A 25,812-nucleotide genomic window follows, 5' to 3' on the forward strand; every position below is an offset into this window, starting at 1 on the left:
TCCTGGTTTGAAAGGAGGACTCCATCATCCCGTGTTCTGTCCATTTCCACACTGACACCAACAGCTCCTCCACCATCCCAGAGTATTTGTTGTCTCGCCATGTTTCCAATGATGGAGATCCAGAGACTGACCGGAGTCTTCTTCTCAATGTCACCAGACCACCTCTTCCTCCACTATTGGGGTGCTGGGCCTTTCTATGACTACTCCGGACCCCAACCTCTTCTATAGCATTGAGAAGATTTCTATATTTACTAAGAAGAGAAGGAAGCTGAAGAAAATGTCCATGATGGAGATGAGGGTTCCATATAGTATGAGCAGCATCACCCTTCACTCGTGCACAAATGTGAATGCATACACAGGTCCCACATGTATATTGTGGGTTTTTTTAATTAAAATTCATTAAGGTGTATTTTTTTCCCCAAAATTTGCGTTTGGAAAAAAAAAGCTGCGCAACGACCGTGTGATATAAAAAATATATACGACACCCGGCATTTTATTCTCTAGGGCCACTGGTTTAAAAAATATATAATGCTTGGGGGTTCTAAGTAGGTTTTTTTTTTGCAAATAAATAAAATGTCTTCATAAATTTAGGTCAAAATGTATTCTGCTACATTTCTTTGGTGAAAATAATAATAATGACTGAATTTGTATTTTTTTTTCAAATGTTTCTTTTGTTTTTGTTATACATTTTTTGCTTTTTTTACTATTTTATTTTTCAGCACACTGTGACCAAAGCAATACAGTGTTACCATAGTAACATGGAGCTACTCTAGGCAAGTGATCAGGATTTTTTTAACACATTATGATTGCTAATACCGATGTATTTCATTGATATTTGCAATCATTGTTACTGAATGAAACTGATTTAACCATCCTCCGCCCCGCCATATAGTAATATGACGGGCGCAAGGTGGTTCTCTCATTCTGGGAGGACGTCATATGATGTCCTTCCATTCTCACCATGCATGCGCGGCTCAGGGAGCGAGCAGCATGGCGATCGGCGGTGCGCTGTGTCCCTCGGACACAGCGGATCACAGAAAGAGACGAAGATGTCGGCTTGGTCATGTGATCAGCTGTGTCCAATCGCAGCTGATCACATGTAAACAGGGTAATGCTGATTATCAGCATTTCTCTCCTCTTGAGCTGTCACGCTGACAGAGGAGAGGAGAGCCGGTAATTGGCTTTCCGTGGAGGGGACATGTACACTGATCATCAGGACACTGATGAACAGTGTGTCCTGAAGATCAGTGTAGCCCCAGCAGTGCCACCTGTCAGTGTCCATCAGTGCATTATGTCAGTGCTCATCAATGCCTCGTGTCAATGCCCATCAGTGCCACATATCAGTGCCCATCTGAGCTGCCTTTCAGTGTCACCCATCAGTGCCAGTCAATGCCACCTATCAATGCCAATCAGTGCCACCTATCAGTGCTGCCAATCAGTGCCACCTATCAGTGCCAGTCAGTGCCGCCTATCTGTGCCAATCAGTGCGCATCAGTGCCGCCTATCAGTGCCCGTCAGTGCCACCTAACAGTGCCAGTCAGTGCTGCCTATCAGTGCACATCAGTGCCGCCTATGAGTGCCTGTCAGTGCCACCTAACAGTGCCAGTCAGTGCCGCCTATCAGTGCCAGTCAGTGCCGCCTATTAGTGCCAGCCAGTGCCACCTATCAGTGCCATGTATCAGTGCTGCCTTTCAAGGCCCATCAGTGATGCCTGTCAATGCCCATCAGTGCCACCTACCAGTGTCTCCTCATCAATGCCACCTATCAGTGTCCATCAGTGCAGCCAATCATTGCCCATCAGTGCAGCCTATCAGTGCCCATCACTGCAGCCTCATTAGCGCACATCAGTGAAGGAGAAAAATCACTTATTTACAAAATTTTATAACAAAAACTAAGAAAAAACATTTTTCAAAATTGTCAGTGGTTTTTGGTTTGTTTAAGAAAAAATAAAAATCCCAGAGGTGATTAAATACCACCAAAAGAAAGCTCTATCTGTCACAAAAAACTTATAAAAATTTCATATGAGTACAGTGTTGCATGACCGCGCAATTGTCATTCAAAGTGCGACAGCGCTGAAAGCTGGAAATTGGCCTGGGCAGGAAGGGGGTATAAGTGCCCGGTAGGCTAGTGGTTAATCAGTCTTTTGTTGTGATTAGCTGTGATTGGGCAAAGCTGATCACATGATACAGATGGGCTGCGATTGGGCCCTGTCTGTATCATGTGACTGCCTTGACCAGTCACAGCTAACAACATAATTGTATTATTATTATTATTATACAGTATTTATATAGTGCCAAAGGGTATGCTCAGCTCTGTACAGTAGCAAGGGGGACAGAACATGAGACAAGACAGTAACAATACAATACACGAGGGGTTCGAGGGCCCTGCTCTTTCGAGCTTACAATCTAGGAGGGAGGGGAAGGTGGTACAGGAGGAGATGGCTGTGGGGGATGGAGTGGTGGGAGGAGTGGAGGAGGTTAGTTGTTAGGTGAGGGTGGGGTAGGCTTCCCTGAAGAGGAGGGTTTTCAGGGTGCACCTGAAGGTGAGGAGGGTAGGTGACAGTCTGATGGAGTGGGGTAGGGAGTTCCAGAGGATGGGGGAAGTCCTGGAGAAGTCCTGCAATCGGGCGTGGGAGGAGGAGACCAGGGAGCTAGAGAGCAGGAGGTCCTGTGAGGAGCGGAGGACACAGGTAGGGTAGTATTTGGGTATCAGGTCAGTTATGTAGTTCGGGGCTGCATTGTGAATGGCCTTGTAGGTCAGGGTTAGCAGCTTGAACTTGATGCGTTGGGCAATCGGGAGCCAATGAAGGGATTGGCAGAGGGGGGTGGCAGATGTGGAGCGGTTGGTGAGGTGAATGAGTCTAGCCGCTGAGTTCAGGATAGACTGGAGTGGGGATAGTGTTCGTTTGGGTAGGCCAGTGAGAAGGGAGTTGCAGTAGTCCAGGCGTGAGATGATGAGGGAGTGTACGAGTTGTTTGGTGGTGTCTGGGGTGAGGAATGTGCGTATCTTGGAGATGTTGCGGAGGTGGAGCCTGCATGATCTGGATAGTAGTTGGATGTGGGGTAGGAAGGAGAGGTGGGAGTCCAAGGTGACACCCAGGACTTTGGCGTGTGGGGTGGGAGAGATGGTGGCGTTGTTAGTAGTGATGGAGAGGATGGGGGGGGCGCGGGCTGGGGGGAAAGACCAGGAGCTCGGTTTTGGACAGGTTAAGTTTGAGGAAATGGAGCAACATCCAGTCTGATATGTCATTTAGGAGGTGGGCGATGCGGGCAGAGAGTGAGGGGTGGTAAATTTGGGTGTCATCAGCATAGAGGTGATAATTGAAGCCATGGGAGTGTATGAGTGTGCCCAGGGAGGAGGTGTAGATGGAGAAGAGAAGGGGTCCAAGGACAGAGCCTTGGGGGACCCCGACAGAGAGGGGGAGGTGGCAGTGTTGTAGGTGATGCTGAAGGAGCGTTGGGAAAGATAGGAGGAGAACCAGGAGAGAGCAGCGTCCTTGATGCCAAGGGAGTGCAGTTTGGCAAGGAGGAGATGGTGGTCAACAGTGTCGAAGGCCACGGAGAGGTCGAGGAGCAGGAGGATAGAATAGTGGCCATTGGCTTTGGCAGTTAGCAGGTCATTGGTGATTTTAAGTAGGGCGGTTTTGGTGGAGCGCAGGGGGTGGAAGCCAGACTGTAGGGGGTCAAGGAGGTTGTTATCAGTGAGGTGGGCGCTTAGGCGATTTTAGACCAGGCGGTCAAGGAGCTTGGAAGTGAAGGGCAACAAGGAGATGGGTCTAAGGTTGTTAAGGTTAGTGGGGTCAAGGGAGGGTTTTTTGAGTATGGGGGTGATGTGTGCGTGCTTTAGAAGGGAGGGGAAGGTGCCGGTGGAGAGGGAGAGATTGAAGATGTGGGTGAGGGAGCGAATGATGGAGGGGGGGGTTGACTGGAGGAGCTGTGAGAAGATAGGGTCCAGGGGGCAGGTGGTGAGGCGGGCTTCAGTGAAGACCTTAGAGACCTCCTCGGGGTAGTTGGGCTGAAGGAGCGGTGTGGTGGGGGGGTGATGATGTGCGGGGCGTTAGGTATAGTGGGGGGTAGTGCGACTATGAGGTCAGGGGAGGGGAGGGTTGAGGGGTTGAAGGAGGGCGGGAGGCTGGGTGGAGAGGTGTATTGTGAGTTGACAATGTCATTACGGATTGCGTCAATCTTGTTTTGGAAGTGAGTGGCAATCTCGTGGGCGGTGAGTGAAGTGCTGGGTGGGGGTGGGGGGGAGAGAGCAGGGATTTGAAAGTGGAGAAGAGCCGACGAGGACAGGTGGAGAGGGTGCGGATAAGAGTTAAGAAATAGGCTTGCTTGGCGGCGTGGAGGGAGGTGGTGTAGGTGGCTTTATAGAGGGAGAACGCGCGAGGGGATCTGGAAGCCATCCATTGTGTACTATTGTCATGTGATCTGCTGTGACTGGTCACAGTGATCTCATGACACTGGCAACAGGCCGGTGTAGTGATATGTCATTGGCTGCGTCCCGTGGACAGAGCCGGTGACAGATCGCACCGCTGCAAGGTTCGTTTTGACAGGACGTCATAGGACACCCAGTCACAACGGCGAGTGTCCCGCCCAGCCATCAGTCTGGAAGGTGTTAACTACGTATACCTGGCTATATGTGTGCAATACCCCCAGGACTCCGATTTTTGCTGATAAAACCTGTTTGCATGTTGGATGTATGTCCTGTTACTGATCTCTTCCTATATAAAGCTTGTATTATTCCTATACTGGTCTACATCTATATACTTATGGCTCATGCTCTATGCTGGTTGTAGTAGTTCTTCTGCTCCAAATTACCCCCCCCCCCCCCCGCAAAAGAGGGCTACACAGTCCATACACACACAGCACAAGGCCGGGGTCACACTACCAGACTGTTCTCGGGGCTGCAGTTCCTCTGAGCTCCACTAGGTGGGGATCTCACTTCTACCCAGACAGGAAGTCTCTATGGAAGACAGGAAGTGATGTCAAGTATAGACAGGAAGTGATGCCAGGTACAGACAGGAAGTGATCTAGAATAAAGACAGGAAGTTCCATGAGTTACAAAGCAGGTCGGAGACGTTGGTGGAAGTGGCAGCGGAGGAGGTAATAAGATGTTATTTCCTATTTACACCCAGTAACCCCTCACGTCCGTCCTCTTCCTCCATAGTCACGTCCGTCCTCTTCTTTCATAGTCACGCCCGTCCTCTTCCTCCATAGTCGCGCCCGTCCTCTTCCTCCATAGTCGCGCCCGTCCTCTTCCCCCATAGTCGCGCCCGTCCTCTTCCCCCATAGTCGCGCCCGTCCTCTTCCCCCATAGTCGCGCCCGTCCTCTTCCCCCATAGTCGCGCCCGTCCTCTTCCCCCATAGTCGCGCCCGTCCTCTTCCCCCATAGTCGCGCCCGTCCTCTTCCCCCATAGTCGCGCCCGTCCTCTTCCCCCATAGTCGCGCCCGCCCTCTTCCCCCATAGTCGCGCCCGCCCTCTTCCCCCATAGTCGCGCCCGCCCTCTTCCTCCATAGTCGCGCCCGCCCTCTTCCTCCATAGTCGCGTCCGCCCTCTTCCTCCATAGTCACTATGACGTCTTTTATCTCCAGCAGATGATGATACACACATATATAGTGTGGGAACCCAGATTAACCCCTTCAGGGGCACAACATTCCCCCACTTCCGGGGCCGGAACATTCTCCTCATTGTGGAGATAAATTCTAGTAATATGGTCCTCTAAACAAACAGCACTGACAATAAATAGACAAGACAAGGACCATCCTGACCATACATGGCCTACAAAGGGCAATGATGACACTACACAGGCAGCCAATGGGCAATCATTACACTATGCAGCCAACACAATGATGGAGTGCCGGGGTCAGGAGTATGGAGTATAGAGCCCCTTACATTGCTGCTCAGGAGGAAGAAAACATTCCCCAGCCGGCCATGAAGAATATGTTCCATCATTGGTGTCGGAGAGAGAAATATACTGAGGGGTTCTGAGGGAAGAAGAGGACCTGAGGGGCCACTAGGGGGGAGTACCAAGGCTGAAGGACTTTTTGGCCCCGAGGGGGTATTGGGTTTGAACAGTTCTTAGGGGGTAGGGTATTTGAAGGATCCTTGGTCCTTGATCGGGGTTGATTATTATTATTACTACGAGTTTATATAGCGCCAAAGGGTTTGCTCAGCGCTGTACAATAGAGGGGGGACAATACATGGCAGAAGGGCTCTGGAGGAGGCTGTATGATTTAGGGGAACACTAAAGTAGGGAGGGGATCCTCCCACCTGCCCTTACTTGTCAGACCTCCTTACAGAACTCCAACCAAGAAAGGAAGGCATCTTTCACCTTCTTACCATCACATTGGTCAAATAAGATGTTCCAGAATGCCAAGTAAAATGAAAAAGGGCAGTCCTTCACCCCTTGGTGGGCATTTGTTTTTAGAGGAGATCTATTTGCACAACTATTTGGGTAGCCAGGGGTCAGTACTGTGCATCTTGGGGAGGAAGTCCAATACCTTCCCATGACACAATTTTTGGCAGTGCCCGGTGCTGGAATTCAGAGCCCCAGAAACCCACTGCCACTCTGTACAATGTTCTGGATATTACAGTATACTTGGCAACCAAGATAACCCCTCCCTCCCTTTCCTTCTCCTACCCAAACTGGGCTGCCATTGGAGGGAAGAGAACAGATTCCTCGCCCACAGCTCTACTCCACCAGCAGCATCCTCCTGCTGTCCAGTCCAATCCAATCTCTTCACTTACTGCAGAGAGTGACAGTGACATCACCCCTGTCAGTCAGCAGGCTGCCGGAGATTGGAACCTTGCTTCCAGAGTTCTGGAAATTATCATTATTAGCCCACAACTCCAGCCATAAGCAAGCATATTCCTCTTCTTAGACAAGTATAGAAAATACTAAACAGTCCAAACTAAATGTGTTCCCATTGGTGCAGTACACCTTAAATGTCCAGCAACCCTCCTATTCCCCCTCACATCCACATCCTATTATTGTGTGACCAACACCATCCAAATTATTCTTACTTTCATTTCCCAAAGTTTTCCGTCTACAAGGAGACCTGTATAGATCACATGATGGCACCAATGAGGATGGAGGAGGACCGGAGTCACATGACTGAGAGGATACTAAATTTCACCCTGGAGATCATCTACCTGCTGACCGGAAAGGTGAGGAGGATTCTGGGAGATCACATTACATCACTGTAATCTCTATCAATAAAACACAGACCTGACCGGAGAGGTGAGGAGGATTCTGGGATTCTAACATATTTATATTGGTTCTCCAATACAGAGATTTCCTTTTCTGAAGTCAGGTGATCATATGACCATCACAGTGCCTCCATGTGACTTCCTAAAACCCAAGAGACACAACACGCAGAAGATTCTAGAAGTCACCAAGAAGATGATGGAGCTGCTGACAGGAGAGGTGAGCGGTGCCGGGAATTCTGGGACATTCTCCAGTAACAGACAAGGGATGTGTCTGGATGGTGACTGTATCATTGTGTGTGTCAGGTTCCTATAAGATGTCAGGATGTCACTGTCTATTTCACCATGGAGGAGTGGGAGTATTTAGAAGGACACAAGGATCTCTACAAGGACGTCATGATGGACAATCAGCCGCCCCTCACATCACCGGGTAAGAGGAGACTTTATTGTAAAGGAGAGAGCAGTACGGAGGATCCACCTAGATCCCCCATCATCTGATAAACACATAGAAACAATGGATTCAGTCAGTGTGTGTGTTTCCTACAGATGGATCCAGTCATGGGAACCCACCAGAGAGATGTCCCCGTCCTCTGTATTCCCGGGATTCCACACAGGAAGGTCACACCATCCCTCACCATCATCAGGTAAATGGAAAACAATTATTGGTAGTACTGATTTATACACAGCATGTTTGTTACAATGAATGTTTTATTATATATTCAGAGTGGAAACCTCTGGAATGCTAGTATTGTTGTTAAAGAAGAGTATAAAGAGGAGGATGAGGAGTATGGAGTGATGGAGATGTTTTCAGAAGGACGCAAAGATATGATGGAGCCACCTAATACCAGGAACCCACCAGAGAGATGTCCCCGTCCTCTGTATTCCCTGGATTCCACCATCCCTCACTATTACAAGGTTGGTGGGATGGAGTATCTAGAACATGGACTTGTGGAGAAGATGTGTGGATTTCTTGTGTGATTTCATAATACTAAAGCTTATATTTTACAGATGATCTTTTCTCTCCTTCTCTTGGTTTAGGTTGAAGATCTGATAGATATTAAAGTTGAGGTTAAATCAGAAGAAGAAGAAGAAGAAGAGGCGTATGTGAGGGATGATCAGCAGTCTATGGAGGAGGATGGAATAACGGGGACATTTATAGAGGAGGACACTCCTACAGAGATCAGCACAGGTGGGCCATGAACACTAAATCCATTCCTCCACCCATACTGCTCACTGATTGGTCCAGAGTAGGGCGGGGACTGGGTGATATCAGCCTGTAATCCCCTGGTCACTTTCCTGAGCTGTGTTCCCCGTCCTGTATTCCTGGATTTCTCTCAGATAATCTTCCTTCTCTGTGCTGCAGACACAATTTATGTATCTAGACTGGATTTATGGAGATTCTGGGGTTCAGCTGGCAGCAAAATGTTGATTTTTGCCATAGGCTTGACCTAAGCACCTGGGGAATGTGATTTGGGTCTTCTGCCTCATGCCCGGGTCTAGCAAGATCTCTGACAGAACCATTCTCCCAGGGTTCCTTGCTCTTTAGTCTGCTGGCTGTGCCGGGTGGAGGGATATGTCTGTATAGTCTCAGACCCAAGTCACTGAGTGCAGTCTCAGGAGATGGGAGGCTGTGCTGTGGGACCCCTGCAAATGGTCTCCAGAATGTCATGGCCCCTTACAAATAAGTGAGGGGGATCAAAACATTCTTTTGAGCCTTTAAATATTCAACAAAGAACACAGAGCATGGTGGTAGAATAATTTTTGGGGAATGATAGGAAGTTTAAGAAATGTTGTATTTCAAGACCAATACATTATTACTTTATATATCATGGACCATATTTGCCATTATTTGTATGAATTTTGTGCACTTTATTCATTTCGTCATTTGATTTTGTTACATGTATCTATATTTATGTGTGTTGTATGTTCACTTGAGTGTGTGACTGATGGATTTATGCATGGATTTGCTACTCTATGAAGAAGTAGGTGCTATACCCAGAGATAATCCCCACGGAGGTGCAATGTTGGTGCTCTGGTTCTGTGTGTCTTCCCAGTGCAGATTCAATGGAATGCTGAGGATTGGTATAGCCGGCACTCGTCTTCCCAAATAATAAACTTTATTAAGCAAATAAAATGGCTTACGCGTTTGAGCAATAAGCTATGGCTAAGGCTTCTTGCTGCAATGCGTAAGCCATTTTATATGCACATCTTACTCGCTCAATAAAGTTTATTATTCGGAAAGACGAGTGCCAGCTATATAGTAAGATAGATATATAGATATATTTTCTCTTTTGTTTCCTACCAGCTGAACATTTTATATTGGATGATGTGATTGGAGCACAGACTTTTACGTGTTGATAAGAAATGTGGTAACATCCTCCAACTTTGGACCCTTAAACAGAAAGTGATAATGAGGGAGGAGTCAATACCCCAATGATGGTGGTCTTCAGGATCAGTCTAGTCTTCATCTTGGTTGTTCTCCTCCCATCCTCACTCTCTGACCTCTGGTGGGGCTCAGCCCCGCTGTTCTTCATGACTAAATCATTGACTAAATAAAGAAGTGTGGGAACGGGGTCATCTGCGCCTGTTCACATGGTGGTACACTCTGCACCAAGCATGCTCATCGCTGTCCGGGACCAGGCAGTGACTGCAGTCATGTAAAACATCTAACATTAAAGTGTTACTAAACCCAGGACCCCACATTCACTATATCCACTCTCCCCGGACCCTGCATTCACTATATCCATTCTTCCCGGACCCTGCATTCACTATATCCGCTCTCCCCGGATCCTGCATTCACTATATCCGCTCTCCCCGGACCCCGCATTCATTGTATCCGCTCTCCCTGGAACCCGCATTCACTATATCCGCTCTCCCTGGAACCCGCATTCACTATATCCGCTCTCCCTGGAACCCGCATTCACTATATCCGCTCTCCCCGGACCCCGCATTCACTATATCCGCTCTCCCTGGACCCCACATTCACTATATCCGCTCTCTCCGGACCCGGCATTCACTATATCCGCTCTCCCTGGACCCCGCATTTACTATATCCGCTCTCCCTGGACCCCGCATTCACTATATCTGCTCTCCCTGGACCCCGCATTCACTGGCTTCGTCTCCCTGGACCCCGCATTCACTGGCTTCGTCTCCCTGGACCCCGCATTCACTGGCTTCGTCTCCCTGGACCCCGCATTCACTATATCCGCTCTCCACGGACCCCGCATTCACTATATCCGCTCTCCACGGACCCCGCATTCACTATATCCGCTTTCCACGGACCCCGCATTCACTATATCCGCTCTCCACGGACCCTGCATGCACTATATTCACTCTCCCTGGACCCTGCATTCACTATATCTGGTCTCCCACAGTACACACAACATGAAAATGCAATTATTTTAGTAAATATAAACTGCTAAATACCTTTTTCTTATCAGCAGTATAGAGCAGTCTTGTAACTTCTATCAGTGTCTGGCTGAGCACTGGTTAAAGCTTGTAGGAGGAACTTTCATTCTCTTTTGACTGTTCTATGAGGCTGCATAACTCCTGACAGAGGGTCTGGACAGTGCTGATTGGCCTTGTGTTGATCACATGCGCACCATCCCAAACTAAAAAACTCTACAGCAATACTCACTAAACTGAGCATGTGCAGAGTGCCTCCTGGGGCTCTGTACTCTCAGTAGATGGATTGGGGACAGCAGAAGAAGGGGAGGATCACAGCAGAGAGGATCAAACAGCCTTTTTACACAGTGCGGAGGATTAACCCCTTAGGTCCCACAGTGAGCATAACAAGCATGCTTTACTGCATATACTGACTGATTGTACTGTTGTGGGTTTAGTAACACTTTAAGGCAGTTCCCCGACTGAGAGATGAGCTTCCACTGTGTGCTGTAATAAAGTGTAGAGTTTCTCTGAACAGTGACTTGTCCCATGTTGCATTAGGAGGGACGTACTGAGTCTGCGCCCACTCCACCAGTCCAGCGTACTTTTGTTACCTCACTCCCAGTAACAGAATGGGATCCTGCAAGGAACCTAGTGCAGACCTCATGAGTGCTCTCACTTAACTCTTTCCTTCCTGTACCACGTGACCAGGCCATAGATCTCTAATGCTAGTCTGCTGTCGGTTGCCATGGGAGATGGACTGCTAGGGAGGAAGCCAGAAAATTACCCCCTCACTATGGCCAGACAATGTCCCCCTCCCTACCGGAGGATGGACTGCTAGGGAGGAAGTCAGACAATGTCCCCCTCACTACCGGGGGGCGGACTGCTAGGGAGGAAATCAGGCAATGACCCCCTCACTACTGCCAGACAATGTCCCCCTTACTATGGCCAGACAATGTCCCCCTCCCTACCAGAGGACATACTGCTAGGGAGGAAGTCCATGACCCCCTCTCTATGGTCAGACAATGTCCCCCTCACTACCGGAGGACAGAGTGCTAGGGAGGAAGTCAGACAATGCCCCCCTCACTATGGCCAGACAATGCCCCCCACTATCGGAAGACAGACTGCTAGGGAGGAAGCCAGACAATGACCCCCTCACTACGGCCAGACAATGTCCCCTTCACTACCGGAGGACAGACTGCTAGGGAGGAAGTCAGACAATGACCCCCTCACTACCGGAGGATGGACTGCTAAGGAGGAAGTCAGACAATGACCCCCTCACTACCGGAGGATATGTCACCTCACCAGGTACCATGCCTAACCATTGGTTGCTTGTAGCTGGTTTCTCCACTTGGTTACCCATAGCAAATACACTCCTCCAGTTGTGTCGTGCCGAGTTAACCCTCTTGTAGTAGTGTTGCTTCATACTGCATAGTGAAAATACAGACCCAGGTTCTTTGGAATACACCAGAACTGACATGTACCCCTCTGATTAACTTCAGACCAGGTTTAGGTGGCTAATGCAGCATGACAGTACATGACAAAGACAGTATAGTGGTCCAGGTATCTCTCCATGACGTTAGTCCATAATGGCAATGTGCACGGCTTGTACAATCTCCGTGATCCCAGGTTTCTTCAGCGCTGCATTTGCACCAACAGGTGAGTCTGTCGTCCACTTATACCCACCGTGACTCAACGCAGTGCCCGACCCCTGCCCTTCTCACCAACTAGTGACAAAGGACCAGCCAATCACACACGGCACGCTGTCACTTGCGTAAGCTCGCCGGACCACAATCTATATGCCAGCGGCCTGAGAGCGATTGTCACTGGGTTAGTGCATTAGGAAATTAACCCTTTAAACTCCAAACTGCCACCAGATAGCTTCGGGCCTATCAACCCTTCACAATGTTGGCAAGAGCAAAAGGAGAACAATGAACGTCTGTAACACACACTGTCACCACAGACAGGGATATTCAGAGAATTATTACATGCAGGAACACTATTCAAGAGACACAGATTCTTTAGTTTGCATTAAAGGCCTTTTGAGAGAGTTTTAACCACTTCCCGACTGGCCATTGCATATAAACGGCCGGACGGTGGCAGTGCAGGGTCGGGTAGCCGTTTATAAATGGCCTCCCCACACCCTGCTTGTGCGCGCTCCCTGGGAGCGCGCAGCACCGCGATCCGGTGCCCGCTGTGTCCTCCGGACACAGTGAAACACCGATCGTCGGACGGGACCTCTGTACGAGGTCCCGATCATGTGATCACTGATTGGCCAATCGGTGATCACATGCAAAGTAGTAAGCAAGATGTCACTTGTGACATCATTGCTTACTACGTGTGAAATCTGTGAATGATCACAGAGGTCACATGGTACAAGGCTATTCACAACAGCCTTGTACCATGTGACAAGCTGTGACCAATCACAGCTCTCAAAGTACTTCTCAATGAGTGCAAGAATGCAGCCAGAGAGAAAGAGAAATGATTGCTTTTACATCCTATATGGGTGTAAAAGCAATCAGTGTAAGAAAAAAAAAAAAAAATTCATCACCCCCCACAAATAGTACAGTGTCACCATGGTGACACTGTACTGCTAGGGTGACAGTATGTAAAAAAAAAATAAATAAAAAATAATAATATAAAAAAAATAAAATAAAAATGTAAAAAAAAATGTTTAAAAATTATAATTTTTGGTTATAAACTAATTTGGATTTTTTTACTAAAAAGATAATGGAATAAATTTTGGCCAAGATTTATGATGAAATATTATTTATTTGCAAAATTTTATTTAAAAAAACACTTTTTTTCAAAATTTTTGGACTTTTTCATTTACATAGCAAAAAAAAATAAAAATCCCAGCGGTGAATAAATACCACCAAAATAAAGCTTTATCTGTCTCAAAAAAATGGTAAAAAATTCATTTGGGTACAGTGTTGCATGACCGCGCAATTGTCATTCAAAGCATGATAGCGCTGAAAGCTGAAAATTGCCCTGGTCAGGAAGGGGGTAAAAGTGTCCGGTCTGGAAGTGGTTAATGAAAAGGTCAAATAGTGCAATTAAAATATTTACAGAAAGGGATGTTACAACGAGATAAAGAGAACAATAAAGCGGCAGAGAAATAAAAGGAAGGTGATAAAAAGGCAGAATGCTTGCAAAGTCCTTGGTTTTAGCAGAGTCCAATTGTCTGAGCAAAAACATTGCCGTGGCTGTCTTGGGTGTTCCTTGGTTGATGTTAAAACGAGAGCTTCCTTACCAGGTCCTGCCACCCCCTTTCTGTGATATCAAAGGGGTGTCATCAGAGACCATCTGACCAATAATCTGGTTTAACCTCTTCACGCCGGCCACACAGAAATGTGCGGCCTCCCGGCGTCTGGGCCTAGATGCCAAGCGGCCGCACATTTGCACTCTATTTAAAAAGGACATATGTGCCGAGAGCGCGTGCCCTGTGCGTTCCCAGCACACACATCCAGTACTCACGGAAAGGTCCCGATCTCCTCTTACGAGTGAGACCTTTCCCGATCATGTGACCCTAAACCCTGCCCCACCTCCCCACCTCTTAAAGGGCCGGGAGGCGCCGGCGTGAAGGGGTTAAGGGATGGCTGCTGGGAGGCCTCCGCGTTTACAACAAATTCCCAAATACAGTTTTACACCAATAATAAAGCGGAGTTCCAGTTGAATAAAAAAAAAAATGTCAATAGCTACAAAAACTGACTTTTAACATACACTTACCTGTCCCTCGGTCCAGCGGTGTCCTCCCCACGGCTGGTTTCACCGGCCGCCTTCTCTCCTCAGCGCCAGCATCTTTAGTGCAGGCACCTGGCTGGGACAGCTTGCAGCTTCACAGACAGGTGCCCACTGCGCATGCTTAAGTAGTGCTGTTCTTTGTGAATGGTCCTGTAGTCTTCTGGGACCTGTCACGTGTCCCAGAAGACTACGGGGAGGGAGGGGGGAGGACAACTTCTGTTTCCGATCGCCTAGGCCAGGGGTCTCCAAGCTATGGCCCGCCAGCTGTTGAAGTACTACAAGTCCCATCATGCCTCTGCCTCTGGGAGTCTTGCCTGTGGCTGTTAAAGTCTTGCAAGGCCTCATGGGACTTGCACTTCCTCAACACCTGGAAGGCCATAGTTTGGAGACCACTGGCCTAGCAAATCTCAGCAGAAGTGGGAGAGGGTACCTGTTAAATTCGGTTACGTGCTCCCCAAAGGTGCCAATCCTTAATGGGGAGCGGGGGACAAAGCATTAAAGTGGAACTTCCCCTTTTGGGTGGAGCTCCACTTTAATAACTTCCAATATGTGCAGGAGGTATTCTATAAACTGGCAGAATATTATTCAGAATTATATTTTGAACTCAGGGATACCAAACACCGCTTACTTTTGTCACCCAGGAGGGAGGAGACTGTTTTCTCACCTTTTCGTATACGCTAGGGTAGTCACATATGACCTTGATGTATGCGATTTATATTCCGTATTCAAATATATACCTAATGTTAAACTTACAGTACAATCAGTCTGTATATACAGTAAAGCATGCTTGTTACACTCACTATGGAACCTAAGGGGTTAATCCTCTGCATTGTGTAAAAATGCTGTTTGATCCTGTCCTCTCTGATCCTCCCTTTCTTACAGTGTCCCCCTCTTATCACCCGATAAGACACTGTGTGGAGACACTCTGCACATGTTCAATTTGGTGTGTATTGCTAGAGAGGGTTTTTTTTGTTTTTATTTCTTGGGAGAGTGCATGTGATCAGCACAGGGCCAATCAGTACTGTCCAGACAGAGGGTCATGGGTTCTGCATCCTCCTAGAACAGAATGAAAACTCCTCCTACAAGCTTTAACCAGTGTTCTGCTGGAGAAGTCACAAGATTGCTCTATACCTCTGATGAGAAAAGGGATTTAGCAGTTTAGATTTACTAATATAATTGCATTCCATGTTCTGTGTACTGTGGGAGACGGATATAGTGAATGTGGGGTCTGGGGAGACCAGATATAGTGAATGCAGGGTCCAGGGAGAGTGGATATAGTGAATGTAGGGTCCAGGGAGAGTGGATATAGTGAATGCAGGGTCCAGGGAGACTAGATATAGTGAATGCATGGTCCGGGGAGAGCAGATATAGTGAATGCGGGGTCCGGGGAGAGCGGATATAGTGAATGCGGGGTCCGGGGAGAGCGGATATAGTGAATGCGGGGTTCGGGGAGACTGGATATAGTGAATGTGGGGTCCGGGGAGAGCGGATATAGTGAATGCGGGGTCCGGGGAGAGCGGATATAGTGAATGCAGGGTCCGGGGAGAGCGGATATAGTGAATGCGGGGTCCGGGGAGAGTGGATATAGTGAATGCGGGGTCCGGGGAGAGCGGATATAGTGAATGCGGGGTCCGGGGAGAGCGGATATAGTGAATGCGGGGTCCGGGGAGAGCGGATATAGTGAATGCGGGGTCCGGGGAGAGCGGATATAGTGAATGCGGGGTCCGGGGAGAGGGGATATAGTGAATGCGGGGTCCGGGGAGACTGGATATAGTGAATGCGGGGTCCGGGGAGACTGGATATAGTAAATGCGGGGTCCGGGGAGAGTGGATATAGTGAATGCGGGGTCCGGGGAGAGTGGATATAGTGAATGCGGGGTCCGGGGAGAGGGGATATAGTGAATGCGGGGTCCGGGGAGAGGGGATATAGTGAATGCGGGGTCCGGGGAGAGGGGATATAGTGAATGCGGGGTCCGGGGAGAGGGGATATAGTGAATGCGGGGTCTGGGGAGAGCGGATATAGTGAATGCGGGGTCTGGGGAGACTGGATATAGTGAATGCGGGGTCCGGGGAGACTGGATATAGTGAATGCGGGGTCCGGGGAGAGCGGATATAGTGAATGCAGGGTCCGGGGAGAGCGGATATAGTGAATGCAGGGTCCGGGGAGAGCGGATATAGTGAATGTGGGGTTCTGGCATTGCATGTGGAATTTTATGGCATGCTATGCATTCCTAGAGCTTTCATGGCCTTACACATCATGTGTGACTGCTTGTCTGAGTTATTATGGGTTTACGGTAGGTGAGAAGGAAACGTTTTCATGGTTTGTGGAATCAGACATCCTACACACATCCTTTTACAGCTCTGACCAGGTCTGGACACTGGTCTATAGTGTTTTAGGACACTGCGTCCTGAGATGTCCGGGTTTCCCACAGCTGTAGCATCTGCGGGTGTAAATGGAGATTGCTGGGACACCTGGGACTTCAGGTGCTGGTTGGTGGGAAACTAGACTCACCGATGTAGGAGGGGTTGCCATGGACAATTTCCCTCCTTTCCAGCCATTCGGAGGAGCCTTGCAATGGTCAGATACCCGTGTGTGGACATAGGTACCTGCCAGTTCTGCTTCCTTGGCAGATGCCGGTCCTCTCTCCAATACAAACTGTCTGACATCTACAGGACAGGCGTGTAGGAAGTGATCTCGGATCATGTGATCCACCAGGGACTTGGAGTCAGCTTTCAGTCCGCTGGTCCACTGCTGAAATGTGGTGCATAAGCGACTTACCACATCTGGGTATGAGTCCCCAGGTCCGTTTTGCAAGGACCTAAACCGCTTCCGGAACACTTCCGGGGTCAGCTGATACTTCCGCACAATTGGGTCTTTTTAGAGCTTCATAATCATTGTCCTGTTCCGTTGGCAATTCGACAGACATCCAGGGCCTTGCCTTGTATCCCTGGTGTCAGGTACCGAGCCCATTGAGCTTGGGGCAGATGGTACTGATGGCAAGTTTTTTTCAAACGACAGTAAGTACACGTCAATGTCACTGTCCTTTTCCATTACCGGAAATTTGGCTGCCAGGCCCACAGGCAGAGAGGCGTCCCTGTGCTCGAAGGACCCGAGGTTCTGAACCTGTCACTGATGCTGGAGCCTTGCCATTTCCACTTTGTGCCAATGATCAGCTTTCCTTTGGGCAGTCTTTCTCTCAGCCGCTGCCTGGCGTTCCTCTCTCTCAGCCGCTGCCTGGCGTTCCTCTCTCTCAGCCGCTGCCTGGCGTTCCTCTCTCTCAGCCGCTGCCTGGCGTTCCTCTCTCTCAGCCGCTGCCTGGCGTTCCTCTCTCTCAGCCGCTGCTTGGCGTTCCTCTCTGTCAGCCGCTGCTTGGCGTTCCTCTCTGTCAGCCGCTGCCTGGCGTTCCTCTCTGTCAGCCGCTGCCTGGCGTTCCTCTCTGTCAGCCGCTGCCTGGCGTTCCTCTCTGTCAGCCGCTGCCTGGCGTTCCTCTCTGTCAGCCGCTGCCTGGCGTTCCTCTCTGTCAGCCGCTGCCTGGTGTTCCTCTCTCTCAGCCGCTGCCTGGTGTTCCTCTCTCTCAGCCGCTGCCTGGTGTTCCTCTCTCTCAGCCGCTGCCTGGTGTTCCTCTCTCTCAGCCGCTGCCTGGTGTTCCTCTCTCTCAGCCGCTGCCTGGTGTTCCTCTCTCTCAGCCGCTGCCTGGCGTTCCTCTCTCTCAGCCGCTGCCTGGCGTTCCTCTCTCTCAGCCGCTGCCTGGCGTTCCTCTCTCTCAGCCGCTGCCTGGCGTTCCTCTCTCTCAGCCGCTGCCTGGTGTTCCTCTCTCTCAGCCGCTGCTTGGTGTTCCTCTCTCTCAGCCGCTGCCTGGTGTTCCTCTCTCTCAGCCGCTGCCTGGTGTTCCTCTCTCTCAGCCGCTGCCTGGTGTTCCTCTCTCTCAGCCGCTGCCTGGTGTTCCTCTCTCTCAGCCGCTGCCTGGTGTTCCTCTCTCTCAGCCGCTGCCTGGTGTTCCTCTCTCTCAGCCGCTGCCTGGTGTTCCTCTCTCTCAGCCGCTGCCTGGTGTTCCTCTCTCTCAGCCGCTGCCTGGTGTTCCTCTCTCTCAGCCGCTGCCTGGTGTTCCTCTCTCTCAGCCGCTGCCTGGTGTTCCTCTCTCTCAGCCGCTGCCTGGTGTTCCTCTCTCTCAGCCGCTGCCTGGTGTTCCTCTCTCTCAGCCGCTGCCTGGTGTTCCTCTCTCTCAGCCGCTGCCTGGTGTTCCTCTCTCTCAGCCGCTGCCTGGTGTTCCTCTCTCTCAGCCGCTGCCTGGCGTTTCTCTCTCTCTCAGCCGCTGCCTGGCGTTCCTCTCTCTCAGCCGCTGCCTGGCGTTCCTCTCTCTCAGCCGCTGCCGGGCGTTCCTCTCTCTCAGCCGCTGCTTGGCATTCAAGGAACTGCAGGTATACCAGAGGATCCATCTCCATGATGTATTTCAGGGCTTCCTGCATGTGAGGAGAGTCTATGCCGCTTACAGGCACTCTGGTGCTGGCCTGCTCATGCTGCGGAGTGGAGGTGACATTCTGTGGTACTCCAGTGTCAGTCTCTGCCCATCCTGCGAGGCCGTATCTGAACCAATGGGATCGGAGGTGGTGGGAACCCCTTCAGTTTCAGGTTCCCCCAGGTCTTGGTCTGCCCGGATATCATACTCCTGTAGGGCATGAATCAAACTTTCACGATTCTTGCCACCGACATCAATTCCTCTTACTTCGCACTCGGCAAGTACTTCATTTTTGCTCATCCTCTTGTATTCTGCTGAACCAGGCATAACTGCAAGAAGAAAAGATGGGAAGGAGCAGGGTGGTCTTATGCGCCCCTATTTATACAAGTACTTTTTAGCGAGTCAGACGGTCTTCGCCCACCGTTGGCTTCTGAGAGATAAGGAGGATGCAGCCACTGTACTTGAAGCTGCGATAGTGGGCTCTTATGAGGGGCTATACAATTTACTCTGTAGAGGTCCCGAGGTTTTAACCCCTATAACGGGTTCTATGAAAGTCACTCTGTGTGCCTGGGATAAAGTTAACCCAATCAGAAGGAGCGGGACACTCGCCTGCCTCCCCGTTATGGTTCAGTCCCCATTTGCAGCATCTGAATGCCATCCTTGACCCCTCAATCGGGGCTACCAAAGGGATTAACCAACTGAAAGACATACTGAGGGCAGATAGTCTTCTCGCCTTTTTGAGGAACTCGTACTCAAGTTTAACCTTCCTAACTGGTGTTTTGTTCGCTACCTTCAGTTCCATCATGCTTTTGTGGCACAGTTTGGTGGTACTACCCTAGTTGCCAGGTCTTCAGAGCTGGAGCAATTGCTTAGTTCTGATACTCATTAGAAATCTCTATCTGAGGTATATAAGGAGCTCTTTGTCACCAGACCCAAGTCTTTAGAGAAATGCCGAACGCAATGGATTTCTGTGGTTCCTGCTCTGCAGGGGGATGACTGGGATGATACGTGAGACCATCTGACCAATAATCCGGTTTAAGGGACGTGTGCTGGGAGGCCTCTACGTTTATGACCGATCCCCAAATAAAGTTTTATACTAATATTAACCACTTGCCCTCCTGAGGATTTACCCCCCTTAATGACCAAGAAATAGAGAAGAACTGTGGAATGTGGTCCAATCATCCTGGGCTGGAATACCTGATCACAGGGGCCAGAAGTTGGGTGACTCCATGCAACACAGATGTACAGCAGTTCTCAGAAACAGTGCGACTACAACCAAATATTCATTAACCACTTGCCCTCCTGAGGATTTACCCCCCTTAATGACCACGCCTCTTTTTGCTACTCGGCGCTGCACTAATTGAACTGATAATTGCGCGGTCATGCAATGCTGCACCCAAACGAAATTTACGTCCTTTTTCTCACACAAATAGAGCTTTCTTTCGGTGGTATTTGATCACCTGTGCGCTTTTTATTTTTCACCCTATAAACAAAAAAAGGCCAAAAATTTTGAAGAAAAACAATATTTTTTATTTTCAGCTATAAAAAATATATAGTAAACTCAAAGTTAGTTATAAATTTAGGCCAAAATGTATTTTGCTCCATGTTTTTGGTAAAAAAAATCCCAATAAGTGTATATTGATTGCTTTGTGTGGAAGTTATAGCGTCTACAAACTATGGTATAGATACTGCAATTTACACCATTTTTCTGCTATACAGAGCTGCACTAGTTTAACGGACAATTGCGCGGTCATGCAATACGGTACATAAATGAAATTTACATCCTTTTTTCCCCACAAATTGAGCTTTCTTTTGGTGGTATTGATCGCCTGTGCGGTTTTTATTTTTTGCGCTATAAAAAAAAGTCTGACAATTTTGAGGAAAAAAAAAACAATATTTTGGACTTTTTGCTATAAAACATGTCCAGTAAAAAAAAAATGCAAAAATCAAATTTAGTGATAAATTTCTGCCAAAATGCATTCTGTGACATGTCTTTGCTAAAAAAAAACCAATACGTGTAAATTAATTGGTTTACGTGAAAGTTATAGCGTTTACAAATGGCGGGAAAGATACTGGGATTTTTAGGGGTTTTTTTATACTAATAATGGCGGCGCTCAGCGAATTATGGCGGCGATCAGCGACTTATGGCGGGACTGCGGCGGACATTCTGACATTGGGGGGTACTGACTTGGGGTCACTGACATCCCCAAAAACACTAATACAGTGATCAGTGCAAAAAAAAAAACACTGACACTGTACTAATGGCACTGGGGAGGAAGGGGTTAACTTTATTTAGCAGGGAAAGGTTATAGGAGTGAGGGGAGTGTTTTACTAGGGGGCGGGGGGGGTGTACTGGACGGGACAAGGCTGATCGAGAAAGAGAAACTGTTCTTTCTCGATCAGCTCGTCCTCGAGCTGACAGGGAAGTGACAGACAGCACAGCTACTGCAGCTGTGCTGTCTCGCTGTTTGCCGCCGATCGCCGGGAAACAGCCGCTAAGGACTGGCTGTGACCCGGCGAGTCACATCTGCGGCGGTGATCGGCGGGACAGATAGGGCGGCGGCGCGCCTCGCGCGAGCCCCCTATTTGTTTACAAAACACACGTTTTAAAACTTGGTTTTGCCTGCGAGTGCCACCCTGCCGCCGTATATCTACAGTGGCTGGGCGGCAAGTGGTTAATAAATCAACGTATAAAATTCTAAATATTAACCACAGCATACAAAGCCATCCACAACACTGCCCCTAGCTACATCACCAACCTCATCCACAGATACCACCCACTCCGCTCCTCCCAAGATATCTTCCTCTCTAGCTCCCTCATCACCTCCTCCCACTCTTGCCTCCAGGACTTCTCCAGAGCCTCTCCCATCCTCTGGAACTCCCTACCACAGCATGTCTGGTCAGCCCCCACCATGTCTGCCGTTAGGCGATCTTTAAAAATGCACTTATTCGGGGACGCCTACCCCACCTCCACCTAAGAACTGCACTTGAATCACCTCCACCAGATCGCCCCCCGCAGCTATCACCTTTTGTATCACCTCCCCCTTCCTTCAGATTGTAAGCTCCATGAGACAGGCCCTCCTATTCCTTCTGTACTGAAATGTATTGTAATTGTACTGTCTCCCTTATATTGTAAAGCGCTGCGCAAACTGTTGGCGCTATATAAATCCTGTATAATAATAATATGTGCAGGTGGTATTCTAGAAACTGACAGGTTATTACTCAGAATTACATTTCATATCCAGGGAAACCAAACACAGCGTACCTTTGTCACCGAGGAGGGAGGAGACTGCCTTTCATATGCGCTAGGGTAGTCATGTAGGACCTTGATTTGTTTGTTATGATATTCCCTATTCAAATATATACCTAATATTAATGTGTACTGTTCCTGTTAAATGCTATGAATTGTATGTGGCATTGTTAATATGTGGAATAGACGTTTTATGGCATGCTCTGCATTTCTAGAGCGTTAATGGCCTTACAGGTCATGTGTGACTGCTTGATTGAGTTATTATGGTTTTATGATAGGTCAGGGGGAAGAGTTTTTCATGGTTCATGAAAACGGACATCCTGCACACCTCAATAAATGTTTTACAGCTTTGACCAGGTCTGGATTCTGGCGTCTATTTTGTTTTTAGCTAAGAGGCTCTTTTGAAGTTCCTTAAAACTTACAGCTACAAATTCCATAGTTTGCAGGAGGCGGGAGGGAGGAAGGTCACTGCTCATGAAAACTAAATAGCTGAGACCCTAACAAGATGGCTGTCACCTACAGCTTCCATGTCTCTATTGCTCATAAGCACTACACCTACGACCCGTTCTCCGGTGAGGCCGATGCCCCCGATCTCAGCTGTCCCTCTTATTTATATAACATGAGGGCCCCCCAAAACTGAAAGCCTAGGAACTGAGCTTAACATGTTTATCCCTTTCCCCAGCCTTGGTCGGCTGCTGGAAAACTAACTACACATTTCCAACCTGCCTTCTTGTGTTGGGAAGATGGCAATAACCCAACGATGGTCTTCAGGATCAGTCCAGTCTTCATCTTGGTTGTTCTCCCCCCATCCTCACTCTCTGACCTCTGGTGGGGCTCAGCCCCGCTGTTCTTCATGACTAAATCATGGAGTAAATAAGGAAGTGCAGTACTTCTTGTGTTGGGAAGATGGCGATGAGTGATAGAGGGGGTGGGGACCCTCGTCCTATAATCCCCTCATCACTGTCCCTCCTATAAAAGACAGTTCTAGTTGTTTCCTCACTCTCTGACTAAGGTCCATGAATAAAGAAATGACCTGGTAGGAGATCAGAGGAGCCATTTCCTAGTTCCCTTGAGGGTGGAATTGTAAGCTCCTCAGAGACCAAGCTGCCTGATGTGGGCGGAGTCCTTGTTTGGGGGAACCAATCAGCTCCTGTCTAGTAATCCTCTTTGTCTTTGTATTTTAGTCCATGGCTGGGAGATGAGGAAAACCTCCGAGGATTGTCTCACTTTGTCTCCAGACTGGAAAGTAGAAGATGAGGACATCGCACAGTATAGTCCAGGAGAAAACCCGGCTCCCTCCAATGTCCATCCGGCACCACCCAGTGTAGATGGACCATCGTATTCCTCGTATCCTGAGGAACCTCAGACTGTGCGGGACCAGGCTGGACTTCCAATAGAAAAGAGGTTCTCCTGCACTGAGTGCGGGAAAGGTTTCCATTTTAAATTCAATCTTGATGAGCATAAAAGATCTCACACGGGGGAGAAACCGTATTCCTGCCCTGAGTGCGGGAAATGTTTTTTAAAGAAGTCCCATCTTTCCAGACATCACAGATATCACACAGGTGAGAAGCCATATTCCTGTCCTGAGTGCGGAAAATGCTTTGTAGAGAAATCAGTACTTGTCACACATCAGAAGTCTCACACGGGGGTAAAGCCTTATTCCTGTCCTGAGTGCGGGAAATGTTTTTTACTTAAGTCACATTTTAACAGACATCAGAGATTGCACGCAAGTGAGAAGCCGTATTCCTGTCCTGAGTGCGGGAAATGCTATGTAGAGAAATCACAACTTGACACACATCATAGGTCCCACACGGGGGAGAAGCCATATTCCTGTCTTGAGTGTGGGAAATGTTTTTCAGATAAGTCCAATCTTTACACACATCAGAGACTACACACTGGGGAGAAGCCGTATTCCTGTCTTGAGTGCGGGAAATGTTTTTCAGTAAAGTCCAATCTTTACAAACATCAGAGATCTCACACAGGGGAGAAACCGTATTCTTGTCCTGAGTGTGGGAAATGTTTTTCGGATAAGTCCCATCTTTACACACATCAGAGATTGCACACGGGAGAAAAGCCGTATTCCTGCCTTGAGTGCGGAAAATGTTTTTCAGATAGGTCCAATCTTTACACACATCAGAAATTGCACATGGGGGAGAAGACCTTTTCCTGTCCTGAGTGCGGGAAATCTTCTGTATTAAAATCACATCAGAGTGTTCAGACAGGGCAAAAAACGTACTCCTGTTCTGAATGCGGGAAATGTTTTTCAGACAAGTCCTTTTATCCTAGACATCAGAGATCTCACCCAAGTGAGAAGCAGTATTCCTGTCCTGAGTGCGGGAAATGTTTTTCAAAGAAGTCCTATCTTTCCACACATCAGAGATTGCACACGGGGGAGAAACCGTATTCCTGTCCTGAGTGCGGGAGATGTTTTTCAGTGAAGTCCAATCTTTACAGACATCAGAGATCTCACACGAAGGAGAAGCCACTTTCCTGTCCTGAGTGAGGGAAATGTTCCTCAGTGAAATCCTGTCTTCCTGTGCATCAGGGGTCCCACACAACCCTGGAGGTGTATTCGTGCCTTGAGTGCGGGAAATGTCTTCTAGATGAATGTTGCTGGACATCCCAGCTCCCGTGGGGAAGAAGCACACCCTGATATACACCTCAGATATACTCCATGGCTGATCTTCATCATGGAAGAAACAGTCCATAAGGAGATCAGAGGTCCCCAAAGACATGGATGAAGTGTGGGACCGGGTTGCCCATTGATAGCAGGAGAAGAATAAAAATGGAGTCCTGACCTGTCATTGGTGTGGTACAGGATTTCCTAACCATTTAGACAAATTACAAATTCATCGGATAAATTAGACAAGCTTTCGTCCAGCCATAATAAATATTGGCCATGTTTTATTTCCTATAATTGTCAGCTCCATCTGGTGGCCATAATGTGATTTCACTTTCAAATTTTTTCAATTGAGGTATTTCAGGAACATATATGGCCACTCAATAGACCCCTTAGTTTCCTTAGTCAGGCATGATTTCATGCTAATAACTGAGATCATACTCCGCCACTTATGAGTACAATGGACTTTAAAGGACAGAAGTTAATCAAACCTATGGTATCAAACCAACCATTGACTTAAAACCGAAAATACTGCATGTGGTCACTAGATGGCGCTAAGTATCATAGGAAATCTTGCCATCTAGTTGCCAAAGAAAAAGGTGGTGATTGTTAAGGTGTTCCCCGTACACAGATCCCCCTTCATATCCGCCTTTATTTCCTCCTTTCCCCCATTTTCTATGTTGGGATCTTTTCTACAATACTTTGTTATAATAATGTTACACGTTGTGTATTGTATTGTACACCAATTATAATGACTCCACCCCCACATTCCCGACAAGGGATCTTCCTGACCAATCGGATTTCTTCCTTTACTGTTTACTGATTTTTATGCTTCAGTCTTGTTAAAAATAAAGTTTATTGAATGAAAAAAAATTGTGTGTGGCGGTGCAATGACAACAGACTTCGGTATTCAAATATTGCTCATAGGTGACGCTTTAACCCCTCGCCCTCCAGAGGATTTCCCCCCCTTCCTGACCAGGCCATTTTTTGTGATATGGCGCTGCGTCAATTTAACTGACAATTGCGCGGTCATGCAACCCTGCACCCAAAATAAATTTACGTCCTTTTTTCCCCACAAATTGAGCGTTATTTTAGTGGTATTTGATCGCCTGTGCGTTTTTTACTTTTTGCGCTATAAACAAAAACAGACCT

The 25,812-nt window shown here is 48.3% G+C and overlaps 2 protein-coding genes across 2 annotated transcripts in view; both read left to right on the top strand.

Moving 5' to 3' along the window:
* The window catches only part of LOC149429871 (uncharacterized), a 44,591-nt gene extending 19,058 nt beyond the window's left edge, over positions 1 to 25,533 (top strand). Inside the window, 1 exon segment of the mRNA XM_089666352.1 lies at positions 23,515 to 25,533. Within this exon segment, the coding sequence (XP_089522478.1) occupies positions 23,515 to 24,693 (1,179 nt within the window). The 3' untranslated portion in view covers positions 24,694 to 25,533.
* LOC149429872 (uncharacterized) lies at positions 5,012 to 9,896 on the top strand. Its single transcript, XM_089666338.1, has 7 exons — positions 5,012 to 5,102; positions 7,039 to 7,167; positions 7,292 to 7,426; positions 7,513 to 7,636; positions 7,753 to 7,850; positions 7,930 to 8,121; positions 8,245 to 9,896. The coding sequence occupies exons 2-7, from the start codon at positions 7,072 to 7,074 to the stop codon at positions 8,404 to 8,406; spliced, it is 807 nt and encodes a 268-aa protein (XP_089522464.1). The 5' UTR covers positions 5,012 to 5,102; positions 7,039 to 7,071; the 3' UTR covers positions 8,407 to 9,896.
* Positions 25,534 to 25,812: the final 279 nt, after the last annotated feature.

Source organism: Staurois parvus, unplaced genomic scaffold (assembly GCF_062004578.1).
Source record: "Staurois parvus isolate SC_StPar_1 unplaced genomic scaffold, SC_StPar_1.0 ptg002686l, whole genome shotgun sequence".
Taxonomy (NCBI): Eukaryota; Metazoa; Chordata; class Amphibia; order Anura; family Ranidae; genus Staurois; species Staurois parvus.